The sequence below is a fragment of the Spinacia oleracea genome, chromosome 1 (assembly GCF_020520425.1).
Source record: "Spinacia oleracea cultivar Varoflay chromosome 1, BTI_SOV_V1, whole genome shotgun sequence".
In the NCBI taxonomy this organism is placed as follows: domain Eukaryota; kingdom Viridiplantae; phylum Streptophyta; class Magnoliopsida; order Caryophyllales; family Amaranthaceae; genus Spinacia; species Spinacia oleracea.
In genome coordinates, this window is record NC_079487.1 from 128,366,589 (window position 1) to 128,385,753 (window position 19,165).

General features: G+C 35.2%; 2 protein-coding genes across 3 annotated transcripts; one reads left to right on the forward strand and one right to left on the reverse strand.

Annotated features, from left to right (window-relative positions):
• Positions 1-3,078: 3,078 nt before the first annotated feature.
• On the reverse strand, positions 3,079-5,381 carry LOC110780256 (uncharacterized). Of its 2 annotated transcripts, none has more exons than XM_021984682.2 (2): positions 5,085-5,381; positions 3,079-4,638 (listed from the first exon to the last, which is right to left on the reverse strand). In XM_021984682.2, the coding sequence occupies exon 2, from the start codon at positions 4,598-4,600 to the stop codon at positions 3,578-3,580; it is 1,023 nt and encodes a 340-aa protein (XP_021840374.1). In that variant the 5' UTR covers positions 4,601-4,638; positions 5,085-5,381; the 3' UTR covers positions 3,079-3,577. The 2 variants fall into 2 exon arrangements, with proteins under 2 accessions (XP_021840374.1, XP_021840375.1); XM_021984683.2 differs by having other exon boundaries at positions 3,079-4,632; positions 5,085-5,345.
• Positions 5,382-15,239: 9,858 nt separating this feature from the next.
• On the forward strand, positions 15,240-19,121 carry LOC110797549 (phosphoinositide phospholipase C 6). The gene is made up of 9 exons (XM_022002671.2): positions 15,240-16,002; positions 16,117-16,313; positions 16,435-16,570; positions 16,649-16,864; positions 16,970-17,202; positions 17,900-18,017; positions 18,206-18,358; positions 18,454-18,540; positions 18,656-19,121. Exons 1-9 carry the CDS (start codon positions 15,673-15,675, stop codon positions 18,947-18,949), a joined length of 1,764 nt encoding a protein of 587 aa, XP_021858363.2. The 5' UTR covers positions 15,240-15,672; the 3' UTR covers positions 18,950-19,121.
• Positions 19,122-19,165: the final 44 nt, after the last annotated feature.

The following is a 19,165-nucleotide window of genomic DNA, read 5'->3' on the forward strand; positions in this document are numbered from 1 at the left end:
TAAAGGTTACTATGAGTGTAAAAAAGGTGTTAGAGAAAACTATTGATTTTGGATCCACACTAATAATATTGTGGACCAAGTCCACGCAAGAGTAATCCTTAATAATAATATTTAGTATCATTTATTTTTGTTTAATTTCTTTATTTCGCGTTTCTCCCCCTGTGTTTTATTTAATTTGTGTAGGTTCTTGTTCGAGCTACGAGGAAGAATTTCGAAGTCAAGTCAATTGTATCATTTGGTCAGCAAAAGGTCAAACACAACTATTGTGCTACATTTATACTTGCAAAGAGGTTTGAACTCTAACCCCCAAGCAGCTCTTAGCCTACACCATATATATATATATATATATATATATATATATATATATATATATATATATATATATCGGTTTTTTCATGAAATGCCCCCGAGGTTTCACGAAACGCACCAAATACACCTGCGCGTTTCAAATCACATAATATACCCCTTTTTAAACTTATTTGCACCAAATGCCCATAGACTTAACGAAAATCTAACTCCGTTAACATTAACTGTTAATTAATCTAACTAATCCTAAGTTAACCCTTATTAATTACTGATTAGCATAATTAATCCTAATTAACACCTAATGAACCCTAATTAACTTTTAACTCTAAATCCCATCTCTCCTCTCACTCTCCTGTCAATCTCACATCTCCTTTTTCTGGGTATCAAAATGGTGAACCCAACCACAAATTTTCCTTCTTCAAACCATCTTCATCAAACATCAATTGCTAACGCCTAACGCAAACCCATCACCATACTTCTTATACATGACCTCATCACCTTCATCGTGCTTTGGCACTGCTCGGAAAATCAGCTCAACTTTCTTCAAAGAAGACGTGGCATTCATCAACCTGCATTTGGTCGACAAAAAATTACTAGCCTGAATCAATGTCTCGAGATCATTAGAGACAAAGATATTCAGCAAATCTTGCCCACCCTTAGAAGAATAAGAAATTTTACACCAAATTTCTCAAACTGGAAGAATAAGAAGTATCAATTGCAGAAAACCCTTTACAATCCCCAAATTCTAGATTCGTCAACCGAGGACTTCCCATCAGAATTTTGTTTTGTTAATTGCATCCTCATTGATAAGAGTAATATGAATGTACAAATCCCTCAAACAACTCCAATTCACCGTACATCGAGGCGAAACATGGAAACACTCGAATTGAATGTTCACAATTGAATTGGTATTTAACCACGATTTTTGTGATAGAATTGGGGAATTAGGGTTCTTGGATTTATAAAAGGTGTCTTGTGTGATGTTGGTGGTTCTAATTGAGGAGGGAATGCCATAGGACGGAGGAGAAGGTGGGAGAGAAAGGGGGCAATAAGCTAGTGGTGGTGGTTGCTAGGCGCAGGAGGAGATCGAAGTAAAAGGAGTGGTAGCATGTGTTTCTGGTCCGCGGGTCGTGGTGAGCGAGACGGTGGCTAGGGCGGCGAAGGGTCAGGCGAGGTCAGGAGAGAGAATGTGAACGGTTGTAGTGGTGGATAGGAGGAGCAAGAGGCTGCCATGGTGTGGAGGGGATGAGTGAAAATGAGTTGAGCAGAGTGAGAACTGAGAAGAGAGAATGGAAGAGATATTAAGGGAGGGTAATATAGTAATTTAATAAGTTGTTTGTTAGCTAGAGTTAATTACATGAAATTAGAGGTTAACACTAACGGAAGTTAACGACCGTTAGTCATTAAGGATATTTAAGGGCATTTGGTGCAAATAAGTTTAAAAAGGGGTATATTATGTGATTTGAAACGCGCAGGTGTATTTGGTGCGTTTCGTGAAACCTTAGGGGCATTTCATGAAAAAACCGATGATAAAATAGCTTGGCAAACAAATTAAAAAACTTGGCCAATGGGTCCCCCTATGGAACGAGGAGTTTGAGTTCCAATTAACAGTTCCTGAAGTAGCCCTCTTGAGAATTGAAGTTCGTGATTATAACATGAGCAGAAGGCATGACTTTGGTGGGCAGACTTGCTTGCCAATCTCAGAGCTTCAGAGTGGTATCCGAGCAATTCTATTGTATAACAAGAAGGGGGAGAACTACAAGTATGTAAAACTTCTTATGTGTATTCAGTTAATAGGGAAGTAGGAACTAACTTACAATAACTTGTACTTTTTTCGCCATAGTCCATAGTTGAGATGGGGATCACAGTGTCCTGACTCCTGAGATGTGTTATCATGTTATGTGAACCCAGGAATATAGAAAGTATATGATTGTTGTATCCTTATTCAGCAATGATGCTTCCATTGCTGAGAACCTTCCTTTTATCTTATATAGGGAAGTTATCTTATACGGAGTACTTCGCATTAATGTATAATTGCTAAGAAAACCATACAAAGGACAGTTCTAAGCAAAGACAGTCCTATTCAAACCAGTTTCAAGGGAAAACAGCATTTTACTCTGAATTGCATAGAAATAATAAGATTTATAATAAGAGATCAAGAGCCAAATCAAGTATGGCAGAGTTTGGCTGTCCATTCAAACCAATTTTTCAGGGGTGTGACCGAAGGTGATAGCATATTTCACCGTTCTTAGGCCAGCCTGCCTGAATTCCTCAGGCCTAATTAGTTCTACTTATCCCTAGCTTGAAACCTACTAAAATCTAATGCTGAAAAAGCAGGAGCATGATGTGAAAGCTTTACTCGCGCATTATTTTGTGTACACAAAGCCATTTTTCCTAGTTGAAACAGAAAGTAACCCGAAATCATATCAGATTTACTGCAAAGGGGTTTAAAGATCACTGGCAATAACACATCAGATGAAAAGAAGCAGAATACAACATCACATTAATTGAGAAGGCCTTGAAGTATGGCTTCAGAGTTATTGAATTGGATTCGTGCCTAAGCTCAGATAAATTAGATACTGATGTTTCTCATCTGGGTTGGTTTTTAGTTCTCTTGTATTTAACTAGAATTTAAGCACAAACAACATATGACAGGACAGTATGCCAATCACATCCTTAAGTTAACACTCAGAAAAGTCTCAAGTCTTCAGAAAAGGATAAAACAGGTGAGTGGTTTATTCAGGAGAAAAGGATAGCACAACTCGATCCCAATGGAGTAGTAAATTGAACAATTGATGAAACCTCGATTCATGAAAGTTCGGATATTGTAGAATCTAAACAGATTGTCTTACATTAATTTGCATCCTTAGAAAAAACTTAGGTATACAAACAACTCACACTCAGGCAAATGTTCCCTTCCATAATCAAACTCATCTAACAGCATAATAGACTAAGAAGGGAATTAAACACTAAATCAAAATGACAAAAACAAGGTACACAAAAACAAAATCAACCAATATTGGTAGAAACTAGAGAAGTAAGCGTAGGAAATATTTGTTGCAGAGAGGGCGTTTCGTTTCAACTGAAAGAATAGAAGTTGGGGGGAGAGAAGGTACCAGAGCTTCCTTTACAAAGAGTTAAAGCCCTCTCCAAATTGGAAACTACATCAGACATTGTTGGTCTCTCTTTCCCTTCCAAGTTAACACACATCATCGCGGTATAATCCAGGAGCTCAACAGCCTCAGACTCGTTCATCACTGGATCTCTACCATTAAAATGACGAGTATTTGGGAACCTGGGATCCATACGTCCAGCTAACTATCACCCGAATACCAAAGTTAGCATCTCCCCTAATATAACCAGCACTATAACCATCATTATAAGCTGCCAATTCCACCTTACCTTTAGCAATTTTGAAACCAGAAGTATCCCACAAGTCTGCCTCAATTATCAATGAACTATACGCGGGCACAGCAATGATGGATCTTGATAGTTGAAGTTCTGCGCAACGCTTAGATTTCAATAGTTGTAAATCACCAGATTTCAAAAGTGTTATTTTACAGTAATCCTTGATCGCAGAATCATTGCCACACCAAAAGTTACCATATCTGGCAGATATACTCCCCCGAAAATTGAATTCAGCAACAGGCGCGGTACCAAGATCAACAATTTCAATTTGAATCTGTGCTTGTACAGCATGATAGAATATGGAATAATACATGGTGATGCAACACCCATTAGGACTTTCAAAGACGGCAGAAAGTGGTTGCTCATATCCAGCTGATTGATTTTTGACACTCGCTTGAGATAATAACAGCTTAGGGTCATCAGAGAAGTCTATCAAGAACGGGCCTCTAGCGATTTTGGCAATTTCAGGTTTGTAAACATTCCATGACAATTGCCATTTGCTAAGTACAATATCCTCTAAATCACCGCATAGTCGGAGATCAACATTAATAGAAAAGCCAGTGGTAAAGGGGATAGCACAAGGGGGGCTTGTTAAAGTTACGTTGCAATTAGCACGTATATGTTCCGGGTTTGCCCTATCTCGATGGTACAGGGTAATAGGACCATCTAAATCAACCACCTCAATATTTCCATATAGTTCTCCTCGTCTCTCCACGTCATCAAACTTATCCACACAAACTTGGAACACCTCAATCAAGCGACGTGTACTTACGTAATCTGGACAAATAGTTGTAGTACTCCATGGAGGAAACGTTTGCATTTTATGAAATTCTCTAGCTTTTTTCCGTCTCGTAGTAGGACAAGGTTTTAGTGGAAATGTTGACATAGTTGATTCTCAAAACCTCGAGAGTGTATAAGCTGGAACTAGCAATATAATCAAAAGAACATAATTACATAACTGACATCATATGGACAAACACTAAGTTACAGAATCTACAATCCTGGTATAATTTCTTTGCTAATTATTTCCCCAATTTAAGAACCCTAATTTTCGAAAAATCCCCATTTTTCGACTCAATTACCAGAAATATTGAATAATCCCCAATCGAAAACCCTAATTTTCGAAAAATCCCCAATTTTCGACTCAATTGCCAGAAATATTGAATAATCCCCAATCGAAGAACCCTAATTTTCGCAAAAGCCCCAATATAAAACCCTAATTTTCAAGAACCATACATTTCGAAGAACCTAATTTTTGAAAAAGCCCATTTGAAGAACCATAAATATCGATAAAACCCCCAATTTCAGCGTCGATTTTTTTAGAAACTCCCAATTCAACGATAGGAGGAGTTAAGGAGAGGGATTATTACCTGTTATCACGTTGAAGCTTCCAATCTTCAACCGCGCCCGATGTTCACGTAATATAGAGAGCACACTGAAAGAGAATAGAGGGAACCGATTTATTAAAGAGAATCAAACTAATAATCTCAGCATTGAAGTTTGGTAGTCAGGAGATGAGTTATTAAGGAGGGAGGGGAGTTGAGCAGAGATTAAAGATTTAAAGGGAGGAGGACGTTGTGAACTTGTAATCGAAAAATGGGTAGGGTGAAAGGAAAAAGTACGTATTTGAGATTTTGGGGATTCCTTGTTTTAATTTATGACTATGTTATTTATTTATTTTTGGAATTATTAATTAGCTTTAAAATATATTTATGATATCATAATTCGATCGTTTTCACTGGAATACGATCTCGGGTTCCAATTTAAAGTACGGGATTAAGTTTGAAGTTGCGTTGTAATTTGTAAAAATGAAAGTTTGAAATTGTAATCGGTAAAGTGCAAATTTTTTTGGGTTGTATTGGCAAATATTTCTATTATATTTATAGTTATGCAAAACAAACATGATACACATGTTAATTGTTCCTCTCAAACTTGTAAATAAAATTAATTGCAAGGAGAGCTCGTGAGATTTCATTCAATCCAACGATAAATAAAAATAAAAAGTGCGCACAACAAACCCGAACCCTAATTGATATGTACAACGATTCAACTAATTAGTCATCAATTCTAAACAACACTAACCCCAAATCATGATTCATAAAGATAGTCATTTTAATGTCGTCTACTAGTTACTACTACTACTATCATGATTCATAAAGATAGTCATGCTAATGTTTACTCGCACAATATCAGAAAGACCAAACTCCGAGGAAAATTTAAACATTTTAGTGATAAAACTTAGGAAAAATGGATTCTAAAAATACAACCTTTAAGCGATCTGCTTAAAAGGGGCTGACTTTATGTTTATCTAATAATAACACAACCTTTTAGACCTATCTTCTTTTAAAAGGCTCCACTCTATAATAAATTGCTAATATAGGTAATATGCTACCATATTTTTTAATCTCATTGTCGATTATATAAAGAAAAAATGTTTAATTTGTGAGGTTGGTTTTCATATTACCTATTGTAGCAAGTCATTTATGAGGGGAGCCCTTTAAAAGAAGATATATCTAAAAGGTTGTGTTATTCTTAATTAAACGGAAAGTCAGCCCTTTTCTGACTGTTTATTGTAACTTAGACACTTTTTTTTACTGATTTCATATCATTTTTGTCATGATTTTTCTTTCAAAATCATCCACACCCTATGAATCCACATATGTAACGAGATCTCCGTAGATCAAGTCCACGTCTTACCCGCAAAAATAATCCTTTTTTTCCCGGAAGATTAGAGGTTTAAGATATTAGATAGTCGATACTCGTTAGTATTGACGTTAATCAACTAACATAGAAAACAATGTAACATCGGTCAGTCTATACAAGAAACTTCTAACATGAAACTGCAATAAAACAAGAAAACTAACGGCGAATACAATGTATATGTAACACCAGCATAGAAGTCAAGTAACATCAGTCTATACAAATAACCTCTAACATGAAATTGAAGAACTGCAATAACTAAAAGTAACACCAGCATAGAAAATCAAGTAACTTCAGTCTATACCAGGAATCTCTAACATGGAATTGAAGAACCATCGATAATACAAGAAAAGTAACAATGAATACAATATATTAGTAACACCAACATAGAAAGTCAAGTAATACCAATATATACAAGGAACCTCTAACATGAAAATGGATAAACTACAATAAACCAAGATAAGTAATTGCGAATACAATGTATAAATAACACCAGGATAGAAAGTCAAGTAACACCAGTTTATACAAGGAAACTCTAACATGAAATTGCAATAAAACAAGAACAGTAACAACGAATACAATGTATAAGTAACACCATCATTAGATATTCAAGTAACACCAGTCTACAAGGAACCTCTAACATGAAATTAAGAAGTTGCAGTAAAACAAAAAAAGTAACAACGAGTAAATGTACAAGTAACACCAGTATAGAAAATCAAGTAACACCAGTCAATAGCCTTCTCTGTAGCAGATGTGCTCGAGGGAATTGCACACACACACGTTGCAGCATCAAGTTGATAGTGTTGTTAGTTATACAGAAGACGCGATCTTTTCCATGATTTAACAAGTTATTATGTGTTAATTGAGAATTGTGGAATATAGCATTGATGACGAGATGTTATGGCGGTCTTTACCCCGTGTATGATTTGTTTTGAAATTTTTTACTCCGGAAATTATTTTTTATAGTTTTAGAAACCAACAATGCTCTCAATTTTTTATATAATATATTTTATGCAAAGTAAGAAAACTCTTAGTGGTTTGTACGTGTATATGACACAAAGCAATCACAAATTCTTATTTACACGGGCTGTACAATAAATATTATACACAGAAGTAAAAGTTAATCCAAAATGCTTAAATGTTAAGCTATATGTAAAAGTTATCTATTTTTTAATGATAATTTTTTTTATTTTAATAAAACTTATTTCTTCAAAATCACTAATAATGTATAAAATTAATCATTTAACTATTTAAAATGTTTATCTTTCAACTTTTTTTACTAATATAAAAGTTAATCAAAACTAGGTTAAAGTTACAAAAAAAATGGGTAAAAGTTATTGTACACCTGGTGCGCGAAAGACCTTTTGCAAAACAATAAGATAATTCACCAGGTAATACCCCCGAGGTTTAAGATATTTCACCAGGTATCCTCGTTGTTTCAGTAATCTACCAGGTACCCCTCAGGTTTCATTTTCTCGCATGACTTAACCCTGCCGTTAAGTGGCCGTTAGAAACTTTTTTTCACCAGGTACCCTCGTAATTTATTTCACCAGGTACCCCTGAGGTTTTTTAGATTTTCACCAGGTGCTCTTGTGCTTTATGGTAATTTCACCAGATACCCCTACTCACCAACGGCTAGTTTCACCAGGTTTTGTTCTGTAACAGTTGCTGGGGGAGGGGAATATGAAGTGAAAGAGGGGGCTGTCAAATACCCTATTAAGTTTGATGCAAGGACTTGTGGTTGTGGAGTATGGCAAATATCTGGCATACCTTGCAGACATGGCCTTAGGGTTATTTACCACCAAAGACTTGAGGCTACTGATTTTGTGTCTCACTACTTCAAAGGGCAAGCATACAAGTTAACTTACTCAGAGCACATACACCCCATGCCTGACCCAACCCAATGGCCTTCTTTTGACCTTTCTATTATCCTCCCACCACCCATGAAGAGAGCATCAGGTAGACCCCCTAAACTGAGAAAAAGAGGTAAACATGATCCAAAAAGGGGAAAGAGAAATAGCACTGTGAGGTGTGGTAAGTGCAAGGAGGTGGGACACAATGCAAGGACATGCAGAGGTGGGGCCACTGCAAAGCAAAAGAAGGATGCTGCTGCTGCTGCTGCTGCTGCTGCTGGTGCTGGTGCTTCTGGTTCTGCTGGTGCAGCTGGTGCAGCTGGTTCTGGTGCAACTGGTTCACAGCAAGGGGGAGATCAAGGTGCTTCCAGTTCACAGCAACAACGTAATGCATCAAGTAAGGGAAAAAGGAAGCATACTTGATTTTGTGATTTATGCATAACTTTTTGCTAAACTTATCATGTATATCTTTTGCCAATGGGAGCAAGTTTTTGTAGAGCTGCACTTAAAGTTTTTGCGTGTCGGGGACACACTTTTGTAAAGCTACTTAATTCGGAAATGAAATATCATATTATTGATGAAATGTCATCATTCACTTTCTCATTACAAATACTAGAATAAAAAACATTACAATGCCAATATTGATAGTTCCATGCATTAATTTCTTTTGCTGCTTGAGTTTCTTCTTCATTTGGTGAATTTCTTCATCCAAGCTTCTGTTTTCTTCAATTTCTCCTTCCTTTGTGCTACCTCAGTTGTTTCTGATTGGCAGTGGTTGCTCAATGCTTCCCTTGCACCACTTGAAGTTGTCACATAAGTCACACTTGTAATATAGTCTTTGAGGATTTTTCATTGTTTCAGAACTTCTTATTGCAAATTTTTTCCCACATATGTTGCATGTTTTGTTTGGAACTACAACGTATGAGGATTCATACGTTGTAGAAGAAGATTGGGATTGAGAATATGAGCTCATTTGAAGGTGAGTTGGGAATTAGGGAAAATATGAGTTGGTTAAGGGGAAGAACAGAAATTTGTAGTGAAGAGTTGCAGCGGCTCCCCCTTTAAATAGAGAAGGCTTACCAGCGGCTAGTTTTTTTTAAAAAAAATTAGTCGTTGGTGAGCAGGGGTATATGGTGAAATTACTATAAAGCACAAGGGCACCTGGTGAAAATCTAAAAAACCTCAGGGGTACCTGGTGAAATAAATTACGAGGGTACCTGGTGAAAAAAAGTTTCTAACGGCCACTTAACGGCAGGGTTAAGTCATGCGAGAAAATGAAACCTGAGGGGTACCTGGTACATTACTGAAACAACGAGGGTACCTGGTGAATTAACATAAACCTCGGGGGTATTTCATGAAATATCCGAATCGCAAATTATAATGACTTAATGAGAAACAACGTACCACAAGTATGAAATCAAAACTTTAATAAAGACACTAATTACATCATCATTAATTGGGAGATTACTTGAGCATGTCCAACATTAGAAACATAATAATAAGTTGGTGGTCGGGCATATTCTTTGATAATAATAACTAGTGCATATAATGCCAAATCCACCATTGTGGCATTAACTTTTATATAAATCACCACTTGTTAAATTAATCTTTGTCCTTGTTTATCATCATCGTCATTTTTAATTAAAACAAGATTACAACAATTGGGATAAGACCTATAAGGGATTAACGAGACCTTATTATGTACACATATGAAACAATTCTTAATAGAAAACTAATTGAGTTAAGATAGATGGTGAATAATTTGTGAAGGTGATAGACTTAACTTTCACATAGTTACACTTTTTACTTAATTTTAAAACGTTATTTGGGAACAACGAACATTAATGACCTATCGAATATTGTACACAATCCAGTCCATTGTCTTTGTCACTAGACCAACACCTTATTGCCAAGCACTTTTTTTTTTACTAATGGTTAAGGCTGAAACAGTTTAGTGTTAGATTGAGGTCAATTGTTAAAATAGTAAGTAGGGAAGTATAAATATTTAGGAAATTAACAAGGTATTATATATGTTTAGGTGTATTTATTCAAGGGTATTTTTTTTTTTTTTTGCAAATGAGCCACGAAGGCAATGTAAATTACAAATGGGGGTGGGGGAATCAAACCTGAGACCTATTGTACACAGATCCGGTCTTAACCTACCACTAGGCTAAGACATCATTTGTATTTATCCAAGAGTAATCACTGGCTACCAAGACTTTGCATCTATGCATAATAAACTGATTAGGTAACTAATACTAAACTCCTAAAGACATCAAACTACCTAAAATATAATATCTTGTCAATTCCTAAACACTTACGGAGTACTCCGTAATATCTTAACATCAATACTGTAGTAGAACATACTCCTCCGATTTTTTTTAGTTGCAAAATTTTGCTTTTCACGCTTGTCATTGCAAATCTTGAACAATTAATATATTTAATTATCGTTAAGTAAAAATTAAAAATAAATGATTTTCGCAAAACATACATTAAAACGATCTAATAAGATCCCACATGAATTTTTCTTTTTTTTTTCTAAAGTATAGATCATCAAAAATAAACGAAGTAGATTTTATGAATAGTACAAAACCCAAAATATTGCAACTATTTTGAACCGGAGGAAGTATTACATACATCCAGGTGTACGTCGTACGATACACCCTCTCACATTTCTCCTTACATGTGAAGAGAAAAATGTTATAGAAACTACTAGCTAGATGACATAAAAAAACCATTAGGTGCTTGATGCACCCAGATGCACCTACTAATTTTCAACTAAGTAGAGCATTAGTATTTGAAAGATGCTTATTTTTATTTTAAAGGTACATGTAAAAATCCAAAGTGAATTTATATACTTACTTATTTTAGACATAAGTTCATCATGCACTAACTTAAAAGGAATTTACAAAATACTTGGTACAACATAACCAAACAAAAATAACATAAGTTATTATTACTTTTGGCTATTACAACAAGTGACACCATAAGTATAACACAAATTAGGGCCAACAATGGCCATTGACTTTAGGCTATTACAAGTGACACTATAGTTTACAGTAGAATGCTCGATCAAGGGAGTTGAAAACTCGATCCCCAAAAGATACGAAGTTTTAAGTTGTAACCTTAGCAGGACAAAAGCAAGTTTAACAACGGTATGATAAAAACTTGAAGTTATTCATAGAATTAATTGGCTATATCTATACTAATATTTTAAAACACAAAAACTTACATGCCACTTGTAATCTTTTAAAAACTCCATTTATTTTCATTTTTTTTTTAAAATAATAAAGATAATAATTATCTCTTCTTAAATTTTAATTAAAGCTCTTTGTATTCATAACCTCTCTTAATTCATTATCTTTAATTTTTCATTAACATTTTTGTTACTCTTTCAGATTATTTTTTGAGGGGAAGATAAAGCCGGAAATTTTATTAATTGTTAAATTTTCAGATAAATGTTGAATGAGTTGGTTTTCGAGTACCAAATCCATATAAACATAATTGTAAAAAAAATATGTACTGTAACCTGTGCGTCGCACGGGCTAAAAACTAGTTATACTTCATTTTGTCATTTTCTATGGTAATAACGAAGTACTTGGTATATAAATATATAATCTACACGGAAAGAGTGGATTTTAGACAACTTCATAAATTAGATTGGAAAAATGGAGTGGGTTACAACTGAATTTGTCGTCTCATACTCCCATAGATATAAAACTCTTAGACAATGTTTGGTTGCAAACAATTATCTTAAGAAGTGGATATTTATCATGTTGTGTTACTTGTGTGGTTGATATAAAATATGTAAAATGAGAGAAGTGAAACTTCCTTGTTAATTTAAACTTCTTATGGATATGGAAAGTGAAACCTCCTCTTAGTCAATTCATAGGAAGAAAAAATGTTTGGTGCCAATCAAACGAGTATAACTGTATAAGTCATTTCCTAGAATTTTACAAGGGAATTACTTCCTATGAAAATAAATATTTCACGAGAATTTAATTCCAATATGAACCAAAACAAAAAAGTCGAGTATTGCAAAATAGCACATGTTTGATTTATCTTGAATACTCCGTAGAAAGATACTATTACTCCCATATTAATTCCACAAAGTCCATGAACACCGTCTTCTTCACGAACACAAAATTGGGTGTCTAGTGTACTTGTTAAATGTGAGATTGTGAAAGGAAGAAAATAGATTTTTGCACAAAAGTAGGTTGACAAGTCAGCAGTTGAAAATTAATTATGAAGTACTTGTATCTGTTTTAGCCTCTCTCAGTTGGACAAGTGGGCAGTGTTTTAGAGTACACGTCTCAAGTTTGCAACACAACTCCACAACACAACGCTTATCACATGGATGATGGACTACTGTATTATCTCCCGTGCATTACGGTGATTATTAACGTCAAGTATTATTTTTACGAATATTAGATTTTTATAAGGAGTATCAACTTTATTTTTTGTTGTTGTTGTTTCGACAGCAATAGTGATTAGTGAGTGATCATATTCGCCTAGCTGGCATTTCCTCGCCATTAAAAAAGAACGAATTATGTAGGGTTAATTTGTAACATTAATGAAAGTATGTATCCAATATAGGCTGGTGGAGTTGGTGGGAAACTCATCTTGTGACTTGGAGATCACACGGTTGAGTACCATCAACTATGAAATGTTTGGGAGTGGTTCAAGTGAATACCTGTATAGTTGAGCTGGTTAACATGTGATCGATATTGGTTCAGTAGGGTCTCATGTAGACCGGCTTACTCAAAGTGATCGTTTGATTGAAAGTAGAAAATTCAAATATCTAGGAAGTATTTGTAGTTTTTTTCCACATAAATAACTTTCCTAAAAAGTGTTTAATGTTGTTTGATTGAACATGAGAAAGTTCAACTTATCTAGATAAACCCATATAAACAACTTCCCATATTTGTGGGAAGTGAAATTTATACGATTTGTCAACCAAACAATTTCACTTCCTCTCAAATCTCAATTTCTAAGAAGTTACTTTCCTAATTTCTGTTTACTTTTCCTCCTTAAAAAAATAAAAAATAAAAAATAAAAAATTCTAAGAAGTTAAACTACCCATGATTTTAGATGTCCACTACATCATATTAACTTTATAACTTATGAAGTTATGATCAATGTGTGTAGTAAAGACTAACTTGTGCAATTGTGCCTAATTAAAAACAGAACTTATGGATTAATGGTTGATTTGTGGGAATGAGAATTTGAATTGGTGATTAGAGAATGAGATTGAGAATGCGAATTTGCGAGTGTGAGTTTATTGAATATTTGCTCATGGACTTGTTAGGCTAATGAGAAAATAGGTTGAGAATACATTTTGAAATTATTTCATATTTCCTTTTTTGTTAATGGCAATTTGGACAATTTGTTCCTTTCTCAATTCCCTCCTTAATCCATGGGAGTTGAGGCAACATCCCACTCTCACCTATAGAGTATCAAACATTAATTTTGTTTCAAGTTATGATATACTTCGTACGTAGTAGTTCCCATTTTCAACGACATTTTTCACCAAATAAACACCCTATTGAATAACATAGCAACTAGCAAGGAGTGTCATTGTATTTTATAGCTTTCAAACTTTGATCTTCAATAACGGAGTATTTTCAAGCAATTAAGCCTGTACGCAAATATTTACATACTCATATACTTCGTACTACGGAGTACTATGTTGGAAATAATGCAAAGAAAGAGTTTTACCATATTGTAAAAATGTCCCACATTGGTAGAAATGAAAATTAGGTTTTTCAAGTGAATTTAAAGAAAAGGGTTTTGTCCCACATGGAAAGAAATCAAACTTTTCCCTTTGTTTAAATATAGGGAAGTCATGTTTATACTTTGAAGTACTTCCCCAAGTGATGTGGGCTAGAAGTAGGTATCCCTACACGCGCAAATTAAACTTTAGTTGTGGTACACCGGAACAATCATTCTCCTCTTCATCTCTGTTTTATAACACGTCACAGCTTTACATACATCAAATATTCGGCCCACATTTTATTCTCATTTTCGGATTTTACAGTATTCTTTCCTACATACTATACTTATGAGTTATGAGGTTATGATAATACTTTGTAATAAGGACCAACTTCTCTACTTGTACCTATTTAATTTTACGGATGTTTACCGGTATGTAGGAATGAAAATTTGGTGATTAGAGGGAGGGAATTGTTTAACTTGTGTTGTGAAATGGATTGAGAAAACATTTTAAAATTACTCAAATACCCTTAATATTATCCGGCTTTCGTTTCCTTTTTTGTTAATGCCAATTTGGAGATATTGTTTCTTTCTAAATTCTCGTCCCTCTTGTGCCATTAACTAAGACAACATTTCCCATTCCCATCTACAGAGTAACAAATATTGGAAATTGTTTCAAATTTGAATATACGAAGTATATTTCTATTTTCAACAATATTTTGCACCAAACAAGCATTATGTTATTAGATTCGGAGTAACATGAATTAAAGAAAAAGAAACTAGTCGTATAAGTTACGAAGTATAACATTTCAATTTACAAGGAAGATCAAACCCGAACCAGATCCAAATCCAAATAACTCAAATGAGCGAAACCTGATCCAAGTGAGCTATAAATAGTTCCAACACGAGTTACACGATAATAGACCCACAAAACATCATGTCTTACTTAGCCTTGGTTAATGGTCACAGCCTCACAAGAGTGCGACGTTTCTGGCTTTATGGATTAATTGGCAATCACCACATGCCATGTGAGTATGTGACCATTAAATATCAAACTAATCAATCAATTACCACTCAAGGTTTAATACTTATAAAATTAAACCACCAAGCAATTAAATGCCAACAACTACATATGAGTGAGACCTACCCTTAATTTCAACTTCTTGTCTAGTCAACCTATTTTTTATATTATCATTTAACTGTAATTCAATGTTACATGTCATTTTTATTACTTCGTGGATGTGGAGGTGGAGGTGGAGGTGGAGGTGGATGGAGTTTCCTAGTTCCTACATCTTGTATTGTTTGCCACATTTTATTAACCATTTAGGGTGAGTTTATCCCTTGTATTTAATCTTAATTTTCAAATTCTATCATATAAGTTTTCGACTAATTTTTACCTACTTTTTTTTTAATTATTCAGAATCACAAAAAAATCTTCTTATTTTTACACATTATCACAAAAAAATCTTCTTCAGAATCGCAAATAGGAGTAGCTCATTTTATTTAGCTCTGCCTACCCTGCGAATTGTCCCTGCCTCAACACAGAGTATTGACTTGTCCTTGTGATTTGTGAAAACACATACTCTGACTTGTAATACTTCTATCTTCTGCTTCCCCTGCTTTCAAAACAGAGAAAATAACAAGGCATTTCATTTCACTTGAGCCTTTATTTTTCTGGGTCAAGAAATCAACAATGGAGAATTACATGATTTGTGGATGCTTTGCAAGAAAATTCGAAAAGGCCGAGCTACAGCCACCGTCAGACATCAAACAACTTTTCGACAAATACGCCGAATGTGGTCCCCACATGACGGCGGAACACCTCCAGAAGTTCATCGTCGAAGTGCAAGGTGATCCTAACGCGACGGTTGCCGAGGCGGAGAGGATTATAGAGGATATCAAGTCAAGAAGAAAGCATCCTCACATGCCTTTGTTTAGTACTACTGCTAGAAAGACTTCTAATCTCGATGAGTTTTTCTCTTACCTCTTCTCCATCGATCTTAATCCGCCCATAAATCCTAAGGTAAGGTTAATTAATGCATTGTTTAATGTTTAACCACTTTCAATTTACCATTTTCGAGTTTGTTAATTTAGTGAAAGTTTGAAATCAAACCTTTTTTTATTTTGGGTATTGAAGGTTCATCAAGACATGACAGCCCCGTTATCCCATTATTTCATATACACCGGTCACAATTCATACCTGACCGGAAATCAACTCAGTAGCGATTGCAGCGATGTTCCGATCATCCAAGCATTGAAGAAAGGTGTTCGAGTTATAGAGCTTGATCTTTGGCCAACTGCGAACAAACAAGATGTTCATGTTTTGCATGGAAAGTATGCAATCATTATCATAACTTGATATACAAACTTCTTTTGCCAGTTTCCTTTTTTGGATTTATATCGTTTTACATGAGAAAATAAAACATTTGTTCTTTTGTTTGTTCTGTTTTTTTAGGACTCTTACAACTCCAGTAGAGCTAATGAAATGCCTTAAATCCATCAAAGAATACGCCTTTTGCGCGTCTCCTTATCCTGTGATTTTGACTCTTGAAGATCACCTCAATCCAACTCTACAAGCCAAAGTCGCTCAAGTATGTATAGTTACTCAATGATCGTAGTTTTGATTAATGAATTAATTCTTATGATAATTTGTTGTTCGATATTTGAAGATGATCACAGAAGTTTACGGGGATATGATCTTCTACCCCGAATCGGAGATTTTGAACTACTTTCCTTCACCGGAAGAATTGAAGTATAAGGTCATCATCTCAACAAAGCCACCCAAGGAGTATCTTGCAGGTGAAAATGGGATTAAAAATGAAGGTAGTGGATCACAAAAGGAGCAACTTCCTAGAGAAGAACAACTATCAATAGAGGATAATAAGGTAATTTTTAGTGTTTTTTTGTTTATGGTTTTAAAGTTTCAATGAATTATTTTAACTAGGTACTGTAGTTGTTGACATTTTTGTATTTTTTAAAAAAATTAACAGACTAATGGTGACAAAGTTGATGATGGAAGTGTTGATAAAGAAGTATGCAATGGTGATGAGGCGTCTTCACCCGAAAGACCGGTGGAGTATAAGAAAATGATATCGATTCCGGGTGTGAAAAGGGGTGAATTGAAGGAGTCACTTAAGATAGATCCTAATAAGGTCAGCCGTCTTAGTTGGAGTGAACAACTTCTTGCTAAGGCAGCCACTTCTCATGAAAGTGATATTATAAGGTACGGAATACCTCATTATTTCACTATTATTATTAGAGCAACTCCACTTGGTTTTGGAGTAGATGTAGTTGTGTTCTACTGGTCCAGGCAGGGTTGGTTTGAGATTGGGATGGGCCTTAATGGGCCGGTTCATGCCTGTGCTGGATTCTAGATATACTTTGTCCATGCCTCGAGAGTCGAGTAATAAAGCTGGGGCATGTGCCGGGACACATAGCCCACGTGTGGGCCCCCTTGTGCCCTAACATGCCTAGAACGAGCCAAGAAAAAGTCGTGTCGTGTTGGAATCGTGCCTCTCTTCCGTAAATGAGGCTCATGCAAGGCCTAACCTATGTGCTGTGTCGGGCCGGATTGTGCCGTGCTAGCAAGCTTCCATATTAATTTAAAGATTTTATGGGAATTGCTTAAAAAATAAGCGTGCTGACGTGCTGTCGGCCTCGTGTCAAATTTCTAAAAGCCCATGCAAAACCCATGGCCCATTGTGTGCCGTGTCGGGTTTGCAACTGGCTCGAGCAGCCCGCACGCATGTTGGTCAGGCCCATGCCTAGCTCTAATTGCCAATGAAGATGACTTGGCTAATGGTTTCTTTAGTAACCTTTGATTTTGTAACCTTTCCCAACAATAAACCTCTTATTGTTATTCCCCTTATAGTGTAATGGTTCTATAAAACTTGTAATGAATGTTGTTCATTAATTTGCAGGTATACCCAGAAAAATATCCTGAGGATATTTCCAAAGGTTACGCGGATCGACTCTTCCAACTACGAGCCTATTCTTGGTTGGATGCATGGAGCTCAAATGGTTGCTTTTAACATGCAGGTTAGTTGCCCTAAACAATATAGTCATATGTAATTTATGATAAATTGATAATACTATGTATGTATCATGTATGTATTTAGCTTATTTTCTGAGTACTGACTAGTCAATTTTATTTATATACAAGGAGCTAGTATTTTTAACTAACATCAAATACATAATGTTTAATCAATCTCTTATTATTATGACAGGGTCATGGGAAACCACTTTGGTTGATGCATGGGATGTTTAGAGCCAATGGAAACTGTGGTTACATTAAAAAGCCTGATTATCTCTTGAATTCGGGTCCTGATAACCAGAATTCTGATCCAAAAGCAGATTTAACAATCAAGACAACATTAAAGGTGACTAAATCTCAAAACATGATTTAGTTTTTCCATCTCTTAAATATAGTTGATCCAAGAAAGAAATCAAATACAATCATATCTGGATTGTGTAGGTGAAAGTGTACATTGGGGATGGATGGCGCGAAGATTTCAGACAAACTCATTTTGACACATTTTCTCCACCAGATTTCTATGTTAAGGTAACTACTAAACTATAATCAATCTTAACACTTTTATGTTCTGTACTTCTGGCTTCTGATAAACTTAAGCTTAACATGAAAATTCGAGTAATAATATTGTACGATGAATTGACAGGTGGGGATAGCAGGAGTACCAGCAGACAAACTGATGAAGAAAACAAAGGTGATAGAGGATCACTGGAGACCTTCTTGGAACGAAGAATTCAGCTTCCCGTTAACAATCCCTGAATTAGCTTTGCTGAGGGTTGAAGTTCATGAATATGACAAAACTGAGAAGGATGATTTTGCTGGACAAACTTGCTTACCTGTCCGTGAACTTCTACCAGGAATTCATGCAGTCCCTCTTTATGATTTTAAAGGAGAAAAATATGCTTCGGTTAAGCTTCTTATGCAGTTTATATTCGCCTAAATTTTCTTATACTGTCAAAATCTTGTGCATGTTACCTCTTCTTTCCTTGAAGTTCTGTTATATGTGCAAAATTTTGGCTTCATTTTGCGGTTTAATATGAGATTGATTTACTATTGTAAAGAACAATGAGAACACCTTGTTTGTCAACCAAGATTGGATTGTTTTCACTTGACTCGTTTGAGATTAACCGGTATTGTTAGTACACAAAAAAAGAAG

Excerpts from the sequence above, each read along its gene's own strand:
- LOC110780256 (XM_021984682.2), bottom strand. The coding sequence starts at position 4,600 with ATGTCAACATTTCCACTAAAACCTTGTCCTACTACGAGACGGAAAAAA.
- LOC110797549 (XM_022002671.2), top strand. The coding sequence starts at position 15,673 with ATGGAGAATTACATGATTTGTGGATGCTTTGCAAGAAAATTCGAAAAG. Across the intron at positions 17,203-17,899 it reads CATGAAAGTGATATTATAAG|GTATACCCAGAAAAATATCC; the intron begins GTACGGAATACC and ends ATTAATTTGCAG. Across the intron at positions 18,359-18,453 it reads CAATCAAGACAACATTAAAG|GTGAAAGTGTACATTGGGGA; the intron begins GTGACTAAATCT and ends TGGATTGTGTAG.